The 25,275-nt window shown below is 49.1% G+C and overlaps 1 protein-coding gene across 1 annotated transcript; it reads left to right on the plus strand.

Annotated features, from left to right (window-relative positions):
• Positions 1-111: 111 nt before the first annotated feature.
• HADHA (hydroxyacyl-CoA dehydrogenase trifunctional multienzyme complex subunit alpha) lies at positions 112-19,220 on the plus strand. The gene is made up of 20 exons (XM_083178899.1): positions 112-227; positions 8,445-8,486; positions 8,572-8,642; positions 8,875-9,008; positions 9,212-9,350; positions 9,465-9,584; positions 10,167-10,269; positions 11,644-11,766; positions 12,080-12,198; positions 12,384-12,440; positions 12,516-12,625; positions 12,926-13,060; positions 13,151-13,322; positions 13,820-13,906; positions 14,183-14,323; positions 14,753-14,821; positions 14,905-15,100; positions 17,977-18,091; positions 18,353-18,498; positions 18,752-19,220. The coding sequence occupies exons 1-20, from the start codon at positions 176-178 to the stop codon at positions 18,895-18,897; spliced, it is 2,277 nt and encodes a 758-aa protein (XP_083035025.1). The 5' UTR covers positions 112-175; the 3' UTR covers positions 18,898-19,220.
• Positions 19,221-25,275: the final 6,055 nt, after the last annotated feature.

The following is a 25,275-nucleotide window of genomic DNA, read 5'->3' on the forward strand; positions in this document are numbered from 1 at the left end:
AGCTTCGGATGAGGCCGCCCAGTCCGTGTGCCCCTGTCCCGCCCTACCGCTGTACGTGTCGGGGAAGGTTTCCCGGCTCCGGCGGTCAGGCAATGGCAGGGGCAGCCCGGGCACTGAGGGCACATGTCAGGCGGCAGCCGGCGTCTTGCCAGCACTCAGTGTCACCGCGGACAAGATGGCGGCTGTGCGGAGCATCGGAGCGCTGGTCCGGCTCGGCGGGAGCAAAGGTAGCGCCCGGGGCGGGAGATACATAGCGGGGAGTGCGGGGACGGGATGACGCTGTGCGGGGCTCTGTCCGAAGGAGGCTGCATGCATGCATACATACATACATACATACATACAGTGTGCCCGAGGTGGGTCAGGGCAGCACCCAGTATAGAGAGGTCTCTGTGCATAAGCCCCCGGGGTCAGGGCAGGGCTAAGCTGCTGCAGAACACCATTACACTTGTGCATAACATTCAAATGTTTATCCTCGCCTATACCATGGGTTGCTGGTGCCATGCTGGGGTGGTGGTGGGTGGGGCAGTGGCTGGTGCCATGCCCGTGTAGTGGTTGAGAGGGAATGGTTGGTGACGGCAGGTACCATGCTGGCCAGTTCCAATGCTGGGTTGGGGCAGAATGGTGCCATGCTGAGGTGGAGGTTGCAGGGGATGGCTGGCACCGTGAGTGGTGGTGGCTGCAGGGGGAGGCCAATGTTGTGTGTGGGTTGTGGTTTAGAGTTTATTCTAGCATCCAGCATCTTTCACAACCCATGCAGTTCCCCTTCCCTGCCTGGGGTGTAACTCTCTGCTGTGGTTCTTCTAGCACATGTCTGATCTGTATATCAGTGCTGAAATATAGACTGCACTGTGCTAGAAGCACCACAGCACAAAATTACACCCCAGACAGGGAAAGGGAACTGCCCCGGTTTTGAAATTAACACTAGTGGTTGGCACCATACATGGGGAGGGGGGGTTGGATGAAGCACACGTTACAGTATTCGACAATGCATAGACAGCAAAAGAGTGCAGGGAGCAGTCATGATAAGTAGCAGGTGCATCAGGTAAGCCAGTGCCCAGGAACATGAACCTGCTGTTAGACAAGTTCATTTGGGAGTGGGCCGAGATCCTGAGAGCATGCCCCAGAGAACAGTCCTAGCACTTGCTGTATGCTTTGCCTATGTGATGTCAGTGGGCCCCCATTATTCCCCTCAGAGCAGCGACTTGTATTATCCTCAGTGTAGGTATAAGTTATACTAGGAGTGGGCCTGGTGGGGGTCTCTACTGTACATCATGCTGTATGCTTTGCCTATGTGATGTCAGTGGGCCCCCATTATCCCCCTCAGAGCAGCGACTTGTATTCTCCTCAGTGTAGGTATAAGTTATACTAGGCGTGGGCCCGACGGGGGTCTCTACTGTATATCATGCTGTATGCTTTGCCTATGTGATGTCAGTGGGCCCCCATTATCCTCCTCAGAGCAGTGACTTGTATTCTCAGTGTAAGTGCACTGGTAGTGTATGTATATGTTATACAAGGCACGGGCCAAGGGGGAGGGTCTCTCCTGTACATCTTGCTGTATGTTTTGCCTATGTGATGTCAGTGGGCCCCCATTATCCTCCTCAGAGCAGCATGGTCCATGTAGGTGCACTGGTAGTGTATGTATATGTTATACAAGGCGCGGGGAGGGGGTATCTCCTGTACATCATCCAGATATGTAGGGGAATGCTGCTGGGAAATGGATTATTGTCCTATAGTCTGTTCTTTCTCCACAGTGACTTTCAGACCATGCAGTGTACAAGTAACATGGAATATACATATTACAGGGAGATACAGGATAGGACAGTCCAGTCACAGACTGACCAGTTATATGCATGCTGCCTGACAGATATCAGTACTGTGGTGCACACTTGGTACTGCGCAAGTGACTCTATGGGACATTACTGCAGTGTCTCTGAATCCTGCATTGGTTACGAGATGCCGCAGTAATGGCGCTGATTGTGTGCGCTCTGATTTTTCCTTTGCATGGTGTGTGGAGCAATGAGGGGACTGTGATGTGGCTCCATTCTTTGACCCTGCTTATGCAGTAACACACAGGTCAGATGATCCCATCCTTGTGTCCTGGCATGGTGCGTACTACACGTGTTGGGGGTTATTATTCGTGAGATGCAGCTCTTCCTCTGAATTACTCCTACAGTATATTAGAGCTGGTAGTAATGGCTGCCTTCACATCCCCATAGTCCTCTATCACTTCATATTGTTCCATGTGTGACCTTGAGCAGGGTGGTCACTGAGCTTACATTCCTGCTTCCCAGCTGACTGTTAGTATGGTGCCGTTTCACCCCTGGTGACAATCTGTCATCTCTCAGCAGCATACAGTATGTACAGTATGTGCACTGACCTGTCCTGGTGTGACCCGGGGAGCAGACGCTGTGTGTGTGTGTTCCAAGTAAAACTGGCGGCACTCACAAGATTTAAAAAAAAAAAAAAAAAGTGCATGTGCTCCATTTATTAACGTTTCGGAGACTGTATCCCCATCATCAGAATGCGGTTCCCGAAATGGTAATAAATGGAGCGAGCACCTGCTCATTTTTTTTTTTTAAAGTGAGTGCCGCCTGTTTTACTTGGACTGTATTGAGGGGAGAATTCTCCTAAGGAGGGCACCCAAGGAAGTCTAACTTCACCAAGGATACGGGAGTGCCGGGGAGGTATGTATAGTGTTCATTCTAGCACCCGCTATATATGAAAACCCATGCAATTCCTCTTCGCTGCCTGGGGTGTCACTGTCTGCTGTAGTCCTTCTAGCACAGTGTGGTCTGTATATCAGCACTGATATGCAAACCAGACCTGTCCTAGAAATACCAGAGCAGACAGTGACACCCCAGGCAGGGAACAGGAACTACATGGGTTTTTTATATATAGCGGGTGCTAGAATGAACACTATGTATGTATGTATGTATGTACAAACACTTTAAAGCACTGTACACAGATGAATAGTCACCCGCACAGACTCCATGCCGGTTACACTGTCCCTGTTATCAGGTAATGCACATAAGGCACCGTGATGTGATCTGTGAGTCAGGGAATAAGTCGCACTCATTAGTGAATGATAAGTTGGTCGCAATGGACCTTCTCTCAGGTTATCTGTGCGGAATTCTCCTGTTCCAGTCCTCTCTGTCTGCCGCACAATACATTCTAATAGTCTGTATATTCCAATCTCTGCTGCACATGTGTTCCTGATATTGTCAGTTTCTTTTTATACATCATCTACAAGAATAAACCAGAATATATTCATTCTATGATGATTGCAGGTGTTTGTTCAGACATTACATGCACCTGATCTTACAGCGCGGTACCGTCCGTGTATTTGTATGTTTAGTATAAGGACTTGCATCGCCATTGGCAAGATCCTTTTGTAAAATAGGTGAGAACAGACGCCCCTGGGTGCCAGCGGCTGATCTTAATTATTACTCATTTAATATTCTAATCCTAATATTTAGAAAGCTACTTCAGCGCCTAAAAGTAGGAAGTTCCTGTATGTGATATGCATAATACACGGATATATATATCTATCTGTATCATGTATGTGTACTGACCTGTCCTGGTATGACCCGGGGAGGACGCACCAGGCCTGTGATACTGTATGCTAATGAGAAGCTGGCTGTTCTGGTCTCCTGTGACTTTCTGTAAGGTCACTGAGCAGCATTATCTGGACGTGGTGACCGGGGTGTCTGAAGGACAGGACAGGTTTATAATCTCCGGTTACATTAGATATAGCACCGCACTATTATATAGAGTACAGCCGGTATACCTGCAGTAATGAGCAGGCCGCGCTGCCTGTGACATCACACACACGCGTTATCCTGTCTGTGGCTTTACAAGGCATAATATCATTCTTGGCTCTGTGCCAGACATACGTGGCCTTCCCTGTACATGTATGTGGGTAAAGGTTACATACACAGATCATTAGTAGTCAGGTGTCCGGCTGCAGCTTTGTCCACGGTCAGCTGAGCTACATGTTGTGCTCAGATTGCTAGCTCTTCAGGACAGACATTCTCTCCTATAACCATAAGCTTTGTTACATTAATGATAGAATTATTATTTATTACATATGATGTTCTCTCTGAGCGCACCGTATTCCCAGATTGGACGTCCAGGTTCTGATGAGGTACAATACAGTGATCCAAAATTACCCATTTACTAAAGGCCCATACACACGAGAGGATATTGGGAACAATATCGTCTAGTCTGGACACTCTGTGTCGTTAATGATTATTTATTTATTAAGTTTCTTATATAGCACACACATATACCACAGCGCTGTACAGAGTATAGTTGACATCAGTCGCTGCCCCAGTGGAGCTTACAGTCTATATTCCCTACCACATGTACATGCACACACAGACATTCTAGGGATAATTTCTGTTAGTAGCCAATTAGCCTACCGGTATATTTTTGGATTGTGGGAGGAAACCGGAGTACCCGGCGGAAACCCACGCAAGCACGGGGAGAATATACAAACTCTGTATATGATGCACGCTTCCACGTGTCGTTAGTGATGATGGCATAATAGCCAAGTGACCTGCATGTTCAGCATATCAGTAGGTACGGTTGGGGTTGGTCATACGCACAGGACACACGTTTGTATATTTATGTGGACTGATGGCCCCCCATCCAGGTATTATGTAAACAGTTGTTTATGGATTACCAGGGGGTGTGCTACCACAGGACAAAGATTATATGTAGATTCAAAGGAGAAAAGAAGATTTGTCACGGTAGTGGTGCACCTTGAATTAATTACGAAACATTAAAATGTAATTTTTATTGGATCAAATTTTAAAAAAGAAAAATTGGGCTGCGAAATATGACGGACAACATGTAACATATAACGTGGACAGTGCAAATGTGAATTTTATTAAAAACTTGGGCTCATGCGGCGTCCCATGTTACTCTTAAATAATACAAAGTGTAGTAGCGAATTTCACCCTAGGTGCTGGCTAGACTGCCTATTGCGCACTCTGGGGGATTCTGTATTGTTTTATTTATAAACAATTATTCATCTGCCTGTGTCTCAACTTATATGTGCATCACTCTAAAAAGGAAGAGAATCTTCTCTTTTCTACGAGATAAGGTGCTGACAGCTGGGAGGTCTCTGTTGTTCTAGCTGAAGACGCTACTCTGTGTTTTTTAAGAGAGTGATTATTGCCTCGAAATAAATCAACACTGTGCAACATCAAGATCCTGGGATTGGATCAACACAGTATCGAGGTGGGGTTAGTTGGCAGTTTGGCGCAATCGCCTAGTGTGTACTGCTTAATTCTCCCTCCAGGTCACTTCTCACACATGTGCGTGAAATACAGAGTTAATTACCACATATAATAATTATGGATAAAATTCCCAGCAAACAGCAAGTATTTATAATATCGTGGGTGGTGTCACATGAAACCTGGCTACTCTGTTCCGTCTCTGTCAGGTTGTGGGGTCACAATGTGTATCCCCCAGGGCTGGCAGGCGGTTCAGGCTAATTAGCTAGCCAGGTGGAACGAAATTTCCTTGTCATGTGTATATATCTGGGTGCTGATAGTCAGACAGTCTACGTTAGGTAACTGGAATGCACTACTAATAAGTAACGGTATTTCAGACGTATAGAGTAGACACACTGCAGCGTATGATCTTGTAGAAAGATCAGCGCAGTGTCCTAGTGGGTATAAATGAGTGGTTGGCGCAGTCGCCTAGTGTGTACCGCTCTAATTCCCCTCTAAGTCAAAAGGTCTTATGAGTGCATGGAAATAACCAGTATAACGCAGATGAGAGTTTCCAGCATCTAGTACAGATATATATGTCTCATAGGCAATGTCGCCTAGGGTCTGGCTGCTAAGCTGCGTCTCCGGCAGATCGTGGGGCTACAGGTAAGTGCACCCCCAGGGCTGGCGGTTAGGATTAGCTGTCAGCTGGCTCACGATCACCTAGTTCTGCATACAGAGTGATGCGCATAAGAGAAGACAATTTTAAACTAAGCATTAGAGTCCTTAAAAGGACTAGAAATAATGACAATCAGGCAGGAAGGTAACAGAGATGAGGGAGCGACCGCACGGCTTGTGGAGGCCGGCGTACGCTTCGCAGTTTCTTCTTCAGGTCGCCCTGAAGAAGAAACTGCGAAGCGTACGCCGGCCTCCACAAGCCGTGCGGTCGCTCCCTCATCTCTGTTACCTTCCTGCCTGATTGTCATTATTTCTAGTCCTTTTAAGGACTCTAATGCTTAGTTTAAAATTGTCTTCTCTTATGCGCATCACTCTGTATGCAGAACTAGGTGATCGTGAGCCAGCTGACAGCTAATCCGACCCGCCAGCCCTGGGGGTGCACTTACCTGTAGCCCCACGATCTGCCGGAGACGCAGCTTAGCAGCCAGACCCTAGGCGACATTGCCTATGAGACATATATATCTGTACTAGATGCTGGAAACTCTCATCTGCGTTATACTGGTTATTTCCATGCACTCATAAGACCTTTTGACTTAGAGGGGAATTAGAGCGGTACACACTAGGCGACTGCGCCAACCACTCATTTATACCCACTAGGACACTGCGCTGATCTTTCTACAAGATCATACGCTGCACAGTGTCTACTCTATACGTCTGAAATACCGTTACTTATTAGTAGTGCATTCCAGTTACCTAACGTAGACTGTCTGACTATCAGCACCCAGATATATACACATGACAAGGAAATTTCGTTCCACCTGGCTAGCTAATTAGCCTGAACCGCCTGCCAGCCCTGGGGGATACACATTGTGACCCCACAACCTGACAGAGACGGAACAGAGTAGCCAGGTTTCATGTGACACCACCCACGATATTATAAATACTTGCTGTTTGCTGGGAATTTTATCCATAATTATTATATGTGGTAATTAACTCTGTATTTCACGCACATGTGTGAGAAGTGACCTGGAGGGAGAATTAAGCAGTACACACTAGGCGATTGCGCCAAACTGCCAACTAACCCCACCTCGATACTGTGTTGATCCAATCCCAGGATCTTGATGTTGCACAGTGTTGATTTATTTCGAGGCAATAATCACTCTCTTAAAAAACACAGAGTAGCATCTTCAGCTAGAACAACAGAGACCTGTCAGCACCTTATCTCGTAGAAAAGAGGAAATTCTCTTCCTTTTTAGAGTGATGCACATATAAGTTGAGACACAGGCAGATGAATAATTGTTTATAAATAAAACAATACAGAATCCCCCAGAGTGCGCAATAGGCAGTCTAGCCAGCACCTAGGGTGAAATTCGCTACTACACTTTGTATTATTTAAGAGTAACATGGGACGCCGCATGAGCCCAAGTTTTTAATAAAATTCACATTTGCACTGTCCACGTTATATGTTACATGTTGTCCGTCATATTTCGCAGCCCAATTTTTCTTTTTTAAAATTTGATCCAATAAAAATTACATTTTAATGTTTCGTAATTAGTTCAAGGTGCACCACTACCGTGACAAATCTTCTTTTCTCCTTTGAATCTGTTCAGCATATCATTCAGTGTGTACGACCATATCGGCCGTGGCCCCCGTCGGCTGGTGTGTATGAGGCTTAACAACTGCAGTCAATCAGATCATTGCTCTCATTGGGCCTTATTTTGGTTCACTCTTTCTGACAAATTACTTCTTAGATGGACAAAACCATGTGCACTGCAGGGGGGCAGATGTAACATGTGCAGAGAGAATTAGATTTGGGTGAGTAATTTTGTTTCTGTGCAGGGAAAATACTGGCTGCTTTATTTTTACACTTCAATATAGATCTCACTTTGAAATAAAACCCCACCCAAATCTAACTCTCTCTGCACATTTTGCATATGCTCCCCTGCAGTGCACATGGTTTTGTCCATCTAAGAAGGAATTTGTCAGAAAGTGTGAACCAGAATAACCCCCATTGTCTGACCCACTCCTACAAGTGGGAGCAATGTGCTGATTGGTTCCCAGGTAAATGCAGTGTTGCTTCTGGGGAGAGCATGATAACATCACCGCTTCTCGCCCGGACTATGGAACGTGTGATTACATGGCTGCGTGTGAGAGTTCCGGAGCCTGGTCATGTGACCTAACTACAGGGCGTAGTGCAGGTGTCTGCCTGCTGCATCCTGGCTCTCACCTGGATATCTGCAGGCAATATCACTCTAAGGACGGGTGTAGGACCACCGCTTGGGGTGGCCTCCCTGCAGACGCACCACACTAAGCACATGGTGTCTCCCTGTCCTCTCAGCCATGCAGTTATAGCATCGGGGAGACCTGCCCAGTTCTCTGGTTGTGGGTCTGTGTGGTCTCCTGGGGCAATGAGATGAGTGGTTGCTGGACTGACCGTATGGATGCCGGGCAGTATTTGTAGTAACATAAGACTATAGCCAGGGGGTAGGGGGACATAAGTGGTGTAACGGAGGGGTATAAATCCTTGTAACGTTGTTCTCTTCCCAGGGTTCACCTGCAGATCCCTATCCATATCTTCTGCCATGCTGTGTAAGTAACTCTAACCCTTCCTTCTCTGCCTGGGACACAGGAGCTAGCAATCTAGTCTAACAGCCTGCCTGTTGTATCATTCCAGCAAGGACCCACGTCAACTATGAGGTCAAAAAAGATGTCGCTGTTGTCCGATTTAACACCCCCAATTCTAAGGTATGGATTGGGCTCTTCTAGCTGTACATTGGGGTTCCCCCTGATCCCCCTTACGTATGTAGTCGCCTGTTTCCTGCTGTAAGTTATAGGGATGTGGGATCTCTCAGCTGTCCTGGGACCATGTGATTGGACAGGACAGGCGGAGTTACTACTCCTAGTGGACAATGATGTGATGACCTCCGGTCTGGCTATCTGTACTGATACATAAATGTCTCCTCCGTCCACGCCGCAGGTGAACACACTGTCCAGGCAGCTACAGAGCGAGTTCAGCGAGGTCATGGACGAAGTCTGGGCCAATGATGCTGTGAAAAGCGCCGTCCTGATCTCCGCCAAACCCGGCTGCTTCATCGCTGGAGCTGACATCAAGTGAGACCATAGATTGCGCGTTCTCCCGTCATTGTATTGCCTGAGCGCTGTGTGATCGTGGCCTGTCCGCCAGTGTTGTGCTGGTGGTAATAAGCATGTATGGGGGAGGGGGTCTGTACCGCACATTGTAAAGCTCAGCCTGCGCTCTTCGCCGCTAGTTTAGGAAGTGGTGAATATTTATCCTCTGTCTCTGTTACTTCCAGCATGATCGAGGCCTGTAAGAGTGCCAAGGAGGTCACCGAGTTGTCTGAAGCCGGCCAGAGAATGTTTGCAAAACTTGAAAAGTCCCCAAAACCCATCGTGGCTGCTATCAATGGCTCCTGCCTGGGAGGAGGGCTGGAGGTACGTACATCACCTGAGCACTAGGGGGCAGCAGTCTGTTCTGTATCTGCTGGTAGCAGTGTGCGATGTAATTGTGCATATTGCGTTGTCATGGACAATTGGCTGGTCTCCTAGGTGGCCATTTCCTGCCAGTATCGAGTGGCTACAAAGGACAAGAAGACGGTCCTGGGGACACCTGAGGTTCTGCTTGGCCTGTTTCCCGGTGCTGGAGGGACGCAGAGGCTCCCCAAGATGGTGAGTGACTAGCACTGTGTATGCTATAGAGCTGCCAGGATAACAGGGCCGGGGCGGTGTACGCAGGACAGGATAACATGGCCGGGGTGGTGTACGCAGGACAGGATAACAGGGCCGGGGTGGTGTACGCAGGACAGGATAACAGGGCCAGGTTGTTGTATGCAGGACAGGATAACAGGGCCGGGGCGGTGTACGCAGGACAGGATAACAGGGCCGGGGCGGTGTACGCAGGACAGGATAACAGGGCCGGGGTGGTGTACGCAGGACAGGATAACAGGGCCGGGGCGGTGTACGCAGGACAGGATAACAGGGCCGGGGCGGTGTACGCAGGACAGGATAACAGGGCCGGGGGGGGGGGGGGGGTGTACGCAGGACAGGATAACATGGCCGGGGGGGGGTGTACGCAGGACAGGATAACGGGGCCGGGGCGGTGTACGCAGGACAGGATAACGGGGCCGGGGCGGTGTACGCAGGGACAGGATAATGGGGGCGGTGTACGCAGGACAGGATAACGGGGCCGGGGCGGTGTACGCAGGACAGGCGAGTGGTTGTGTTAATCAGGCCTCTGCTTCGTCCCTGTAGTTGGGTCTTCCAGCTGCCTTCGACATGATGCTGACCGGGAGGAACATCCGCGCTGACAAAGCGAAGAAGATGGGATTGGTAGACCAGCTCGTAGATCCCTTGGGTGAGATTACAGGGCTTATAGTCTGCCATCTGGTATACGGAGAGCGATTACAGGGCTTTGTGTTCTATGAATAAAGGTCCCGGGTTCTCAGGAGGTGATACCAGATGTACAGGAGCTTCAGAGGTTCAGTTCATTGCTCAAATGATTCACCAATTTCCTCCTGTACCTGGACACCCGACCATGTCTCCAACAGAGGCTGCAATGACCCTGTATACATGTACTGTAATACAGAGCTGGTCCCTCTAGAACCGCTTCCACAATACATTGGAGCCTCTCTGCGGGAGTGTGTGCCCATTCATTGTATAGAGAGCAGATCCTGATGCTGGAAGAGAAGGATTGGTTCACAATCTACGTTCTAGTTCATTCCAAAAGTGCTCGATGGACTGCGGTCCGGGGTCTTCCACACCAGACCATGTCCTTGCATTTTTTCATTTCATATCGGTGGAATATCTGATCTCTTCAGCTATGAAACCAGCAGAGTGTTGGCAACTTCTACGCACCGTGCGCCTTAACACTCATTGATCTTGCTCTGTGATTTTATGTAGTCTTCCGTTTCGTGAGGCTGCTGGACGTAAACGCTCCCACTCTCTAATATTGGGGTAGATGTATGAAACAGTGATCAGGGAGAATCCACTGCTCTGTATCATTTTATATTATGCAAAATTTAGATGTTACTTTAGTGCTGATTTGGGAGGGCTCCAGTCACAATACCATGCAGGAGGGGGGGCAGCCTCCAATCACAGTAGCCCACAAGCGGTGGCCTCCAGTCACAATACCATGCAAGTCACTGTTCTTTATCAGAATGACCCAGTCTGTATCGCAAATGGAGACTGCTTGGTTCTATACACATGTGGGTCTGATTGAGACACTGAATTCAGTAATGGGAGCAGCCATATACTTCTGTCCATATAGGGGTTATTTTGGTTCACTCTTTCTGACAAATTCCTTAGATGAGCAAAACCATGTGCACTGCAGGTGGGGCAGATGTTACTTGTGCAGAGAGAATTAGATTTGGGTGGGGTTTTACTTCAAAGTGAGATCTACAGTATAGTGTAAAAATAAAGCAGTCCGTATTTTCCCTGCACAGAAACAAAATAACTCACCCAAATCTAATTCTCTCTGCACATTTTACATCTGCCCCCCTGCAGTGCACATGGTTTTGTCCATCTCTAAGAAGGAATTTGTCAGAGTGAACCAGAATAACCCCCATTGTGTATAATGTATGATACGGAGCGTCTGCTACCAGCGGTGGCGCGTCACACGTGACTGTTAGGAAGCTTCTCCTGATCTGGGGCCATCCCAGCATTGTACAGCAATGGAACCTGCTACCAGCTGTGCCACTTTATATCCACCTGCACCTTTTCTATTTGACAGGTCCTGGCCTGAAAAGCCCTGAGGAGCGGACCATGGACTACCTGGAAGAGGTGGCCGTGGACTACGCCAGGGGGATCGTCAACAAAACCGTCTCCCTGAGGAAGCAGAAAGGGCTGGTAGCGAGTAAGTCGGCCAATGATGATGTAAATCTGGGATATCTGATAGACAAGAGCCCGCCGACCCTCTACTGCGCCTCCACTGATGCTGTGCAAATTATTAAATGGGGGGGCTTTGTTTTATTAAGGGGGGGGGGGGGAGTATATGTTATATAATAAATCCTCCAGACATTTTGAGCAATTAACTTTTAAACGACACAATCAATCAAAAGGTTCTTGTTCCCTGTTCCGTTTCTTGTTACGGATCTGTCCTTGTCCATTGATGGGCGCTTGTATCCGTCCTGTAATAGACCCCCTGCCTCTTATCTCCTGTCTCCCAGAAATCACAGACTACATCATGTCCATCCCATTTGTAAGGCAGCAAATCTACAAAACGGTGGAGAAGAAAGTGCAGAAACAGACGAAGGGTCTCTATCCGGCCCCCCTGAAAATCATCGAGGTACGGGTCCTGCCTGGTGGGATTTGCTTCAGCCCATTATAGATATTGGGATGAGAATTCCATATACGTTCTTACTGTGCTGGTCCTGTCGGAGATGATCGTTCTGTCCGTCTGACCTTCGCTATGGGGACAGGGATGTGCACTCAGGGATATTGGAGGCTCACTGTTGGCTTGTTCTCCATCAGGTGGTGAAGACAGGTGTGGAGCAGGGGCAGGAGTCCGGATATCTAGCAGAGGCCCAGGTAGGGTTAGTGTTACACTGTACGTTGTGTTGGACGTGGTTTGTATTACGCACCTGACTGTTGCGTTCCTGGCAGAACTTCGGAGAACTGGCAATGACCAGCGAATCAAGAGCACTGATTGGCCTCTATCACGGACAGGTGCTGTGCAAAAAGAACAAGTTTGGCTCTCCACAGAAAGAAGTCAGGTGAGTTTGGAAACTGAATGTTATATTTGTCTGAGTGGGGGGTATTCAGCATCGTGGCTACACCCTAGCTGTGTCCTGTACAGGAACCTGCCATCCTCCGTGCTGGGGTATATAGTGTCCTGTCCCCTGCAGGAACCTGGCCATCCTCTGTGCTGGGGTATATAGGTCAGTACTGGGGTATATAGTGTCCTGTCCCTAATTCTGTGTCCCCTGCAGGAACCTGGCCATCCTCCGTGCTGGGGTATATAGGTCAGTACTGGGGTATATAGTGTCCTGTCCCTAATTCTGTGTCCCCTGCAGGAACCTGGCCATCCTCGGTGCTGGGCTGATGGGCGCTGGAATCGCTCAGGTCTCGGTAGATAAAGGTTTGCAGACCATTCTGAAGGACACCACAGTGGGCGGTCTGGGCAGAGGACAACAGCAGGTGTACAAGGGGTAAGTCCGCCAGGCATTACTATACACTGGACAATGAGGACCCCATCACACATTCCTGGTACCCACTGTCCATGTCCTCTCCTCCCGCAGCCTCAATGACAAGGTGAGGAAGAGGACGCTGACCTCCTTTGAACGTGACAGTGTGATGAGCAACCTGACTGGGCAGCTGGACTACACAGGGTTTGAGGCGGCGGATATGGTGATCGAGGCCGTGTTTGAGGACATCAAGATAAAACATAAAGTGCTGCAGGAAGTGGAGTCTGTGAGTGTCCGTTACTGCTGTTCCTTCATATTGCCATCACTGAGCGTGCTGTGTCTGTCCTGTTACTGCTGTTCCTCCATATTGCCGTCACTGAGCGTGCTGTGTCTGTCCTGTTACTGCTGTTCCTCCATATTGCTGTCACTGAGTGTGCTGTGTCGGTGCTGTTCCTCCATATTGCTGTCACTGAGTGTGCTGTGTCGGTGTTGTTCCTCCATATTGCTGTCACTGAGTGTGCTGTGTCAGTCCTGTTACTCCATATTGCCATCACTGAGCGTGCTTTGTCCGTCCTGTTACTGCTGTTCCTCCATATTGCCGTCACTGAGCGTGCTGTGTCGGTCCTGTTACTGCTGTTCCTCCATATTGCCGTCACTGAGCGTGCTGTGTCGGTCCTGTTACTGCTGTTCCTCCATATTGCCGTCGCTGAGCGTGCTGTGTCAGTGCTGTGTCAGTCCTGTTCCTCCATATTGCCGTCACTGAGCGTGCTCTGTCTCCCGCAGGTTATTCCTCCTCACTGTATATTCGCCAGTAACACGTCCGCACTGCCCATTGGTCAGATCGCTGCCGTCAGTAAGAGACCGGACAAGGTGAGTGTCCATGTGATAGGGGGTCCTCATGTATAATTCTGTACCCTGCCTGGGGTGGGTGTATTGGTAATACCCACCCTCTGTGCCCTGTCTTGGGGGGGGGGGTATATTGGTAATACCCGCCCTCTGTACCCTGTCTGGGGGGGAGGTGTGGTGGGTGTAACGGTAATACCCACCCTCTGTACCCTGTCTGTTGAAGGGGGGGTATATTGGTAATTCCCGCCCTCTATCCCTGGTGCAGGGGTGTAACGATATCCCGCCCTGTCACCCACGCAGGTAATAGGGATGCACTACTTCTCTCCGGTGGATAAGATGCAGCTGCTGGAAATCATCACCACCGATAAGACGTCTCAGGACACTGCGGCCTCGGCTGTAGCTGTTGGACTGAAGCAGGGGAAAGTCATCATCGTGGTGAAGGTGAGACCTGATGTAATCTCATACAGAGGGGTCCCAGGTTTGCTTGTGGCGTGTCCCGGCATTGTATCCCCACGTGCTGGCCTTATCCTGACGCGTTACTTAGTAACAGTAGACGTGACTGTTTCCCATGTAGCGGAGGGAACATTGAGGGCTCCCTAGGCTTGTGATACAGACTCCGGACAAGTGAAGGTCATATTGTCACCTTGCTGAGCCTGCCAGACGTGAATGTAATCTCAGCAGCGCCATCTAGTGGGCAGTGAAGGAAATGGCCAGTCCTCTGGCTACGGTTACTACCACTTACAGAACATCGTGTAGTTTGCATATCGGAGGCAGACGGTTTTGTCCCCGGCTCGGTCTGAGTTTCGGTAACACTGCAGGTGTGATTTTTATCTCTATATACTAACCTCTAGTATGAATGTGTTTTTTTAGGACGGGCCTGGATTCTACACCACCCGGTGCCTGGGCCCTATGATGGCTGAAGTGGTGCGCGTTCTGCAGGTAAGTTCTGATCTCTGTACTTACCTGGGTGATTTCCCTGCGCTGAGGGGAGAGCTGATCTGTTCATTCCTTCCCTGGACTAGGAAGGAGTTGGCCCCAAAAAGTTGGATGCCCTCTCTACTGGCTTTGGGTTCCCAGTCGGTGCCTCCACTCTGGCAGATGAAGTGGGCATTGATGTGGCAGCGCATGTGGCAGAGGATCTGGGCAAGGCTTTCGGGGAACGGTTTGGCGGAGGCAACATTGAGCTGCTGAAAGCCATGGTGCAGAAAGGCTACTTGGGTAAGTAACGTGCCGTCTCCTCCGGCCCTTGGTGGTGCTGGGTCAGAGAACCTGCATCATGCCAATTCATTCTAATAGGGGCAACCACCATCTACGTATATGTGGGGTGGCTATATACCATGGCTAACCCCCACCCAGCCAGTGACCTCATATTGTGTACGTTTGGCTGCCGGTGCTGTGGATAGGCGGTCACCAATTATTAATAACATGGATATTCACCCTCAAGTACCCCCAGCAGGTCATGTTTTCAGGATTTCTCCTTTATGACTATGTAACGAGCGCTGTCAACAGATGGCAAAGGTGTTTTCAATATTTTGTTTTTAGTTTTAATAAAATCTAAATTAACCCTCCAAAGCATCCAATATTCAGTCACCTAATCCGAACATCAATAAAATACTAATATATTGGTATAAATTCTTACGCAGACATAGGAGTAGCAAAACAATCTTTCCTTAATATGATTAGGAATGCATATAGTATTAGTGATGTTATGCACCGTTCCTAACCAATTCAATTGGATTCCCATTCAATTCAGCCACAATCGGTTAAGGCCCCCATACACTAGGGCGACTTGTCCTTAGGACAAGTCGCCCCTGAGCTTCCCCGGCTGCTCCCCGGGGGAGCTTGATTAGGTTGGCACTTGATGTGCCATTTTTTACATGTGATCGTCTCGATTTATCACATGTAAAAAACCCGGGGAGCAGGGGGGGGCTACAGAGGTTGGGAGCAGGGGGGCTGGGGACGCTGCGGGGGACACGTCTGTGTCCCCCGCTGCTGGGGACGTTGCGGGGGACAGCGTCTGTGCGGCGAGGCGGTAGAGGGAGCAGGCGGGGCTGGGGACGCTGCGGGGGACACAGGCGGCATAGAGCCGGGCAGGGGGAGCCGGCGGGAGCTGTCAGTGCTAGAAAAAAAAAAAGTCTATACAATGAATGGGCAGCCTGTGATTGGCTGAGCGCTCTCTCAGCCAATTGCTGACTGGCTGAGAGAGCGCTCAGCCAATCACAGGCTGCCCATTCATTGTATAGACTTTTTTTTTTCTAGCACTGACAGCTTCCGCCGGCTCCCCCTGCCCGGCTCTATGCCGCCTGTGTCCCCTGCAGAGTCCCCAGCCCCCCCTGCTCCCTCTACCGCCTCGCCGCCCCACCTAGTAGGTCCCAAGTCGGGTGGTCGGACGTGCAGCAGGTCCGACCACCCGACGCAGATCCGATACGCATGGGACCGCGCATCGGATCTGAGGGGACATCAAAACTAGCCGATTTTGGTCCGATTTCGGCCAGATCCGACTGATCTGGCTGAAATCTGACCAAAATCGGCTAGTGTATGGGGGCCTTTAAGTGTAGATAATGAACCTTATGCGTTACATCAAATTAATTGTGGCTGAATTGAATTTGTTAGGAACTGGGCATCCTATTAACCCTTTGAGTGCCAAGTGGATTTGTCAAAATAGGTGTGAAAATTGCCAACAAACCTTTTTATTCCTCATAATAACCTGCGATGTTTAACTTTTTATATAGGAAATATCTATTTTTACACAATATTTTAATTTATATAACAAACATGAGCGGCGCTGGCATTATTAGCAGATGTCGGCACTCAGGGTTAAGGAAATATTTTTAACTGCTGTCTACTAAGATTTGTATTAGTATGGTCTTGATGTTTGTATTATGTGACTATATTGTATGCATTGGAGGGTTACGTTTTTATATTTTAGTAAAACTTGGTACAATAAATGTAAAACCTCTTTGCGTTCTGACAGCGCTCCTTACATAGACGTTAAGGATGTTTCTTTTGGACGGTCAGGAGCTGCAGCAGTCCAGACCTGAAGGGTTTTGGGTACTTATGTAGTATCTGGGCGTCCGATTTAGAAATCGCATCGCATGCGACCAAATCGTATGCGATGCGATGGTCAAGATTTTTCCATAGGATTCAATGTTAAAATGGTCTGAGTCCATTTTAACATAGAATTCAATGGGAAAAAGGGGTCCTTTGCCTTTCCCCACTATCCAAGTGGGCATGGAGTTGGATATAAACCTGTGGCGAGCGTAGCGAGCCACCGAGCCCCGCGAGGGGACACAGAATACTTTTTAAGAAATATGCGTCCGCTCGCCACGCTTCGGGCTCGGTGGCTCGCTGCGCTCGCCACGCTATATAAAGTCAACTCTATGCCCACTTGGATAGTGGGGAAATGAACAGGACCTTCTTAACATTGAATCCTATGCAAAATCGCATTGCATCGCATCTGATTGTATGCCTTAAGGTAAGGCATACAATCACAAAATCGGACGCCCAGATACTACATAAGTACCGGGTTTTGTTCTAGTTATTACATTGGAGTGGACGAGCTGACAAACACACACACTCCTATAGGAAAGCGCTAATTAGTATTGCTCAGCATTTCTGTCTGCGGAAGCAGGTGGCAAAATCACTGACCCAGCGGAATAGAAGAACTCTCCTGTATGGGATTATAGACATGCAGAAAACATGGCCTGCATGCTGAGGCTGAGAAGCCTTGATTTCTAAGAGCACTTTCCTTATGATTAAGTGTTTTACTTCCTCTATAGCAAATAACCCCTGCTACAGGTGAGCTATAGAATTGGAAGCCTGACCGTATACCTGTCCCACTAATGAGCCCGGCCTTCCTCCCCGGATAGGCGCCCGGCGTTCCTCCCGGTGTAGGCGCCCGGGGCTACATTCGCTGTTAGACATTAAACTCCAGGGTTCTCAGCAAGGCTCCCGTCATACCTCCAGCACCCTGTATCTGTATGTAATCCTGGCTGCCGGTCTGCGTACCCCTGTAAGACTGAGGATTGGGAGAGAAGACTGTTATACTTATACAGGAATGTTCCATGTTACACCTGTTCCGGTTTCCTCCACAGGCCGTAAATCGGGGAAAGGGTTCTACGTGTACCAGCAGGGAGTGAAGGAAAGATCCATCAACTCCGGAGCTGAGGAGATCCTGGAGAAGTTCAAGCTGAGCGCCAAAGCTGAGGTGTACGTCATGTTCTCACCTCCTCCTGTATAGGATCCGTCTCCAGCAGGGGCCTCGATAGTATTCTCTCCTTGCCTGTCACTTGGTCGTTGTAGGGTAATAGTCGTTCATTGGGGCAAGGAGACCACTTTTATTCGCCAGACTCCCCTCTTCCCCCATAATGACATTGTGCAGCGTTCATATGTTCAGTTACTCTTGTGCCCAGTAGTTTGATCGGTCTACGCCAGGCGTTCTGTGACTTGTTCATGTTCTGCTTCCCCCAGCTCCTCCGATGAGGACATCCAGCACCGCCTGGTGACCCGCTTCGTGAACGAGGCCATCATGTGTCTACAAGAGGGAATCTTAAGTAATCCAGTAGAGGGCGATATTGGCGCAGTGTTTGGACTTGGCTTCCCACCGTGCCTTGGCGGTAAGATTGTGTCTTCAGAATTGCTTCCATGAAGTTGTTGATGTTATGGTTGTATTGGGGTGTGGTGTGAACCCAAGTGGGCCTGACGCTTTGTTTTGGGGCTCTCCTAGTTGTCAGAGGTGCAGTACTTCCTGCTACGAGCCACAGCACAATGGCTCCACTGACACTTGGGCCACAGAACAATGGCAGATTACTGGGTCTTTGTGTGATCACCCGTAACTGAAGCCCCTGATGATCCTTCTGTCCCCTGTAGGTCCGTTCAGGTACACCGACGCCTACGGAGCGAAGCGCGTAGTGGAGAAGATGAGGAAGTACGAGAGCGTCTATGGAGCGCAGTTCACGCCGTGCCAGCTATTGATTGACCATGCCAATGACCCCAGCAAGAGGTTCCACCACTAACTGCCCCCGTACAGGGGCTTTAATCCGTCTAAGCACTATAGAGACCAGCGATTGTAAGGAGGCGGCTGTGGTAGAGTAACTGAGGCCTCTTTAACCCTACTAAAGAATTGCGCCGTATGTGCCTTAGATGGGAGATCAGTCGGGCGCCACGTTCCTGCCACATACAAGCTTTTCTCAATGGAGTTTAATTTTGTTTTGCACTTATCGCTGGCTGAGAGACTCTAACTCTGATGTCCCCTGTGGGAGAGGAAATGAGGTGACTCCGCGCCACAGCAATGCGTCCATTCCGTGCTATGTGGACATCAATAAACCGGTTCTTTCCAGCGGTGTGTAAGCTTCCTGTCTGTCGGCGCTGACTCATTACTGCCCCTTCCGTCCTAGGGACGAGGGGACTCGGCTGCACAATTTTGGTCATTAAATGGCTAAAAACAGCTATTACAGTATGGACCTTTTTCATTATAAGGTCTTCCTCCTCCTCCTCCTCCTGGCAGCATCCGTAAGTGGGTTATTCCTACCTCCATAGTAGGGCAGGTGAAGAAGACCCACCTGGAGCAAGTACATGGTTCCAGGGGGTATTCAACATTCAGCCGCTGTAGAACTAGGCTGCTCGGCATGAGGGGTGTGTGTGATTAGAGCAGTCCCATCATGCCCTGCTACAGTTTTGCTATTAGGGAATGCTAAAACTATGGCAAGGCATGCTGGGATGTGTAGTTTCACAACAGCTGGGGGACTACAGTTTGGACATGCCTGGTTTAGAGCATTGTGGATGTGCCGTATCACAATAGTCTGACATACACCTCATCTTCCTGGGTCTCCGTCTGTCGCCAAGCTCCGCCCTGTATGCTAATGACAGCAGCTCAGTGACTGGCGGCCAGGGAACCTATGTACAGATGTGCCCTCATACATCTGTCCTCCCTGCAGTACATATCACATTATTCCACTGTAGCAAGCAGGAGGCACAGGCAGCTCAGTGTGCGACTGCCGCTGTGTCCGCATAAGTGGATCCTTCGTGGTTTCCGGGTAAGTCCTGTAATGCAGCATTCTATATGCAGATACAGCCGCAGTCACACACAATGTAGGCATGCTGTATATCATTCTAATCAGCAGAAGATGCTTGTGCTCCATTATTCGTAACAAACAATCTGATTAAATGACCGCACTATGGTGTCCCCACTGGCACCGTCTATAATGTTTAGTGAACAGACGACCAGTAGAGTTGTAGGTGCTAGGTCTTAGTTAGTGTCTCTACTTATACGGATGGCCTCTGCCCAGGATGTACGAGCTGCCCTTACTGAATACTTTGCAGTACTCGGAGCCCACTTACCTTGTACCTGTCCTGGTTATAGAGCTTATTCTGTGTGTAATAATGGGTGCCTTTGTGGCACTTATGTTGTCATCTGTGGGGGCATATAATAGCTGATGCTGGGTACACACTGGGCACTATATTGATAAAGATATACAAACTAGACAATATCACTAATAATGTGCACATCTGTACATGCAGCTCAATGTTGACCATATGTACAGAGCCGGGCTTCCTGGTTATAGCTCTAAATGATTGTCATATTTGCAAATCGGAGTGATGAATAAGAAGCACAAGCAGCTTCTGCTGAATAAAATTGTGTTGTGCCTATATTCTGTGTGTGACGGCATATGAAATGTTACCGTTTTCCAGGAACACACCGTGTAATGGAACATTCCATTTCTTATGCAGATACAGCAGCAGTTACACCCTGAATATAGGCATGCTGCATATCACTTTATACAGTGGAAGCTGCTTGTGCATCCTATTTGCTCAGGCAGAAAATATTAAAGGCCTGGCACTATAGAGTCACATAGATCTCCTGCGTTATGTACAATGCCACGTGTATACATATGTGGTCAGTGACCTGTCAGAGGTGCCGACCGCCAGCCGTATGTGGTCAGTGACCTGCCAGCGGTGCCGACCGCCAGCCGTATGTGGTCAGTGACCTGCCAGAGGTGCCGACCGCCAGCCGTATGGGGTCAGTGACCTGCCAGCGGTGCCGACCGCCAGCCGTATGGGGTCAGTGACCTGCCAGCGGTGCCGACCGCCAGCCGTATGGGGTCAGTGACCTGCCAGCGGTGCCGACCGCCAGCCGTATGGGGTCAGTGACCTGCCAGCGGTGCCGACCGCCAGCCGTATGGGGTCAGTGACCTGCCAGCGGTGCCGACCGCCAGCCGTATGGGGTCAGTGACCTGCCAGCGGTGCCAGCCGTATGGGGTCAGTGACCTGCCAGCGGTGCCAGCCGTATGGGGTCAGTGACCTGCCAGCGGTGCCGACCGCCAGCCGTATGGGGTCAGTGACCTGCCAGCGGTGCCAGCCGTATGTCGTCAGTGATCTGCCAGCGGATTGGGGAATATTTTGCTATATTAAAGCATCCCAATTTCCGGATCCTGACTGGACTTGGTTGGGATCAGTATTTTGAGTTCTTGTGGCGCACTACTGATACACTGCAAACCTCTGGAAGCTTCTACCTGGCTTTTATTACTTTAGCTGCTTTATAATCCTTAACCATTTCTTCCTGAAAATCTTTTACCAAGCTGTGAATGATGGAAAGAATCTAATTTCCAGCTGGGCTTATGTGCTAGCCCCCGTCCCCATAGACCTTAGTGCAATACTAAGCTACCATGTCAGTGGCTGTTTGCCTAAATATCACTGTAGTGTACCGTAGCGTTTGGTATGTCGATACAGCTGCACCTAGAATAAACATGCCATTTTAATCGGCAGAAGCTGCTTGTGTCTCCTAGCAACATTTATACAATGCACTTTCAGGAAATAGTCACATGGGTGTTTGTGGGTCTTGCGTCCTGTGTGCTGTAACTCAATACATATAGAGGCTAAAAGGAAGGTTGCATCTTTTTGCCCAATTATATTCACATTTAGAACAGTTTTCTGAAAATTTCCATGCTTATCTCACGGAGGGGGAAAATCCCTATGTCTTCCAGGATTCCCGAAAGATCGGGTCTTGGAGCTGGGGCTCTTGATTAACATTGGCAGTGTCCATGATTTTATAAAGGTCTCTGAACAAATTATTCATCAAATCAGGATTTTAGATTACGTTCATCCTCAGCATCCCTGCCCTCCGGCCTCCTCGGACTTCTGTCGCTGCAGAGCACAACGCAGTGGAGCCCCCACTGGCCGGTGTCTGGTGGTGCTAGATCTGTCCTGTCCCAAAGGCAAGAGAGACATTTCTCCTGAGCAATACTATGTGAGATGCTTACCACACTGACCTCCCAAACTCTGCTCTCAGGACCCTCCACAGGCCATGATTTCCAGGTCACCAGTGGATTTTTAAAATGTGACAGTTTGATCTGGGAAACGACCTATGTGGGGTCCTGAGGACTGAGTTTGGGAACTACTGCTGTAATTGGTTAGGCTTCAAGTTCTTGCATTACTTCGCTACAAGTCCTGTTGAAGCTTTCTCAGGAAACTTATAATTTACCAAAGTATAATCATCAGGAAAGATAAATCATCTCACATTGCCAGTGATGGTTCTTGTCCAGGCTGCAAAAGCAAACTCCTTCTTTAATGGACAAATCCATGTGCACTGCAGGTGGGGCAGATGTAACATGTGCAGAGAGAGTTACATTTGGGTGAGTTATTTTGTTTCTGTGCAGGGTAAATACTGGCTGCTTTATTCTTACTCTGCAATTTAGATTTCAGTTTGAGCACACTCCACCCAACTCTCTCTGCACATGTTACATCTGCCCCATCTGCAGAGCAGCATGGTTTTGTCCATTAAAGAAGAGGGGGGGGGAGCAATGTAATAATGCCTCAGGCCTCTTTGCAGAAAACATTAATCATGAAGTTTGATTATCGACCTTCCAACCCTGCCAGCCCGATGCATCTCACCCTAATATGTGGTCCATATACAGGGCCGAATGGTGTTACATTGCACCTATCAGCTACACTCCGGAGAGACCGCTAAGAGTGCGGCCTATCCAGTTACTAGGAGCCAGTGACATCACTGAGAGTACAGCCTATCCAGTCACTAGGAGCCAGTGACATCACTGAGAGCGCAGCCTATCCAGTCACTAGGAGCCAGTGACATCACTATGAGTGCAGCCTATCCAGTCACTAGGAGCCAGTGACATCACTGAGAGCGCAGCCTATCCCAGTCACTAGGAGCCAGTGACATCACTGAGAGTGCAGCCTATCCCAGTCACTAGGAGCTAGTGACATCACTGAGAGTGCAGCCTATCCCAGTCACTAGGAGCCAGTGACATCACTGAGAGTACAGCCTATCCCAGTCACTAGGAGCCAGTGACATCACTGAGAGTGCAGCCTATCCAGTCACTAGGAGCTAGTGACATCACTGAGAGCGCAGCCTATCCCAGTCACTAGGAGCCAGTGACATCACTGAGAGTGCAGTCTATCCCAGTCACTAGGAGCCAGTGACATCACTGAGAGTACAGCCTATCCCAGTCACTAGGAGCCAGTGACATCACTGAGAGTGCAGCCTATCCAGTCACTAGGAGCTAGTGACATCACTGAGAGCGCAGCCTATCCCAGTCACTAGGAGCCAGTGACATCACTGAGAGCGCAGCCTATCCCAGTCACTAGGAGCCAGTGACATCACTGAGAGTGCAGCCTATCCCAGTCACTAGGAGCTAGTGACATCACTGAGAGTGCAGCCTATCCCAGTCACTAGGAGCCAGTGACATCACTGAGAGTACAGCCTATCCCAGTCACTAGGAGCCAGTGACATCACTGAGAGTGCAGCCTATCCAGTCACTAGGAGCTAGTGACATCACTGAGAGCGCAGCCTATCCCAGTCACTAGGAGCCAGTGACATCACTGAGAGTGCAGTCTATCCCAGTCACTAGGAGCCAGTGACATCACTGAGAGTGCCACCTATCCCAGTCACTAGGAGCTAGTGACATCACAGCTTCCACATTTGAACCTGTCTTCCACAATGTACCACGCAACCCTCATCAGGTGCTGGTGGCCAGGGGCCACAATGTACCACACAACCCTCATCAGGTGCTGGTGGCCAGGGGCCACAATGTACCACACAACCCTCATCAGGTGCTGTTGGCCAGGGCCACAATGTACCACACAACCCTCATCAGGCGCTGGTGGCCAGGGGCCACAATGTACCACACAACCCTCATCAGGCGCTGGTGGCCAGGGGCCACAATGTACCAAACAACCCTCATCAGGTGCTGGTGGCCAGGGGCCTCTGACCTTGTCAGCATGTCACCTGGAGTAAGTAAACCTTAATACATACAAAGTGTCATGTCTTAGGTGACTATAATCCTCATGTTTCTTCAGAATCCCCCTCCTCAGTGGTGTAATAACGTCACTGCAGTGCAAGCGTTGCCTTGGGTGAGCGGGCACAGCAAGGGCGTAGGGTCTCTGCAGATTCCATGTGGTCTGGCTATCTGCATGGCATCTGAAGAAATGGCTCTCCAAAAATGGCTGCTGCCTGGGTGGGGACTGATGCTGGAGGTCAGAGAGGTGCAGCATGTATAAGCGTTACCAGGAAGTTACGGATTCTGGGATAATTGTGCACCTGCAAGCATGTTACCCTTGACAACAAGCATGTAACCCTTGGCAATGAGCAAGAACTACTTGACCGGGAGGGTGACATTTATTATTATGCCACTGCCCCTCCTCATCCTCAGTTGGCTGGTCCTCAGCTAGATCCCCCCTATTAGCGCTGGCACCTGCCCCCGCTATATCACAGAGAGGGGACAGAAGAGAGACCTTTGTTGTTGGACAGAAGAACATCACATACACTTACATTGCTTCAGTTTAGCTCCTCACATTAAGGGGGGAATTCAATTACAATAGGCGCGAGTTTGCAAAAGAAGTTAAACTCGTTAATTTTCCGTGTAAATTTGCCCCCTTCGCCTTCATGCGCACACCCGGGATTCACACAGGTCAGAAATGGCAAATCGCACTACTTGTATTGTGTCCAAAAAAGTGAACTGGGGAAAATAGCATGAAAAACTGGGGAAAGCTTTCTAGACCCCCAGAAAGTGACGGTCTGCTAGAAAACTGCTAAGATGTGTTCACACTAGACAACATTTGTAACGATGTGCACGATAACGATGGGTTATATATTGTTAATGACAGCTATACACCTGCATATGGCCACTGACCGCGTCTTCTGCCAGATTGCTCAGTGTGTATGTCCAGGAGTTCCAGGGAACGCGTGATCCATATCGGATCTCTAGCGGGTATTACTGGACCTTTTCCCAGGTATCAAATATCTGATTTGTGCATTTAAAAAAAAAAAAGTAGAACATAAAAGGCTAACGAGTTTTGTTTAATTAAAAAATGATTATATATTTTTAAAGATGATTTAGGGGAAATTTGAGGCGATATTAAAAAAAATCTGCGTAAATGAA

Source organism: Crinia signifera, chromosome 3 (genome assembly GCF_055691185.1).
Source record: "Crinia signifera chromosome 3, ASM5569118v1, whole genome shotgun sequence".
NCBI classification, from domain to species: Eukaryota; Metazoa; Chordata; class Amphibia; order Anura; family Myobatrachidae; genus Crinia; species Crinia signifera.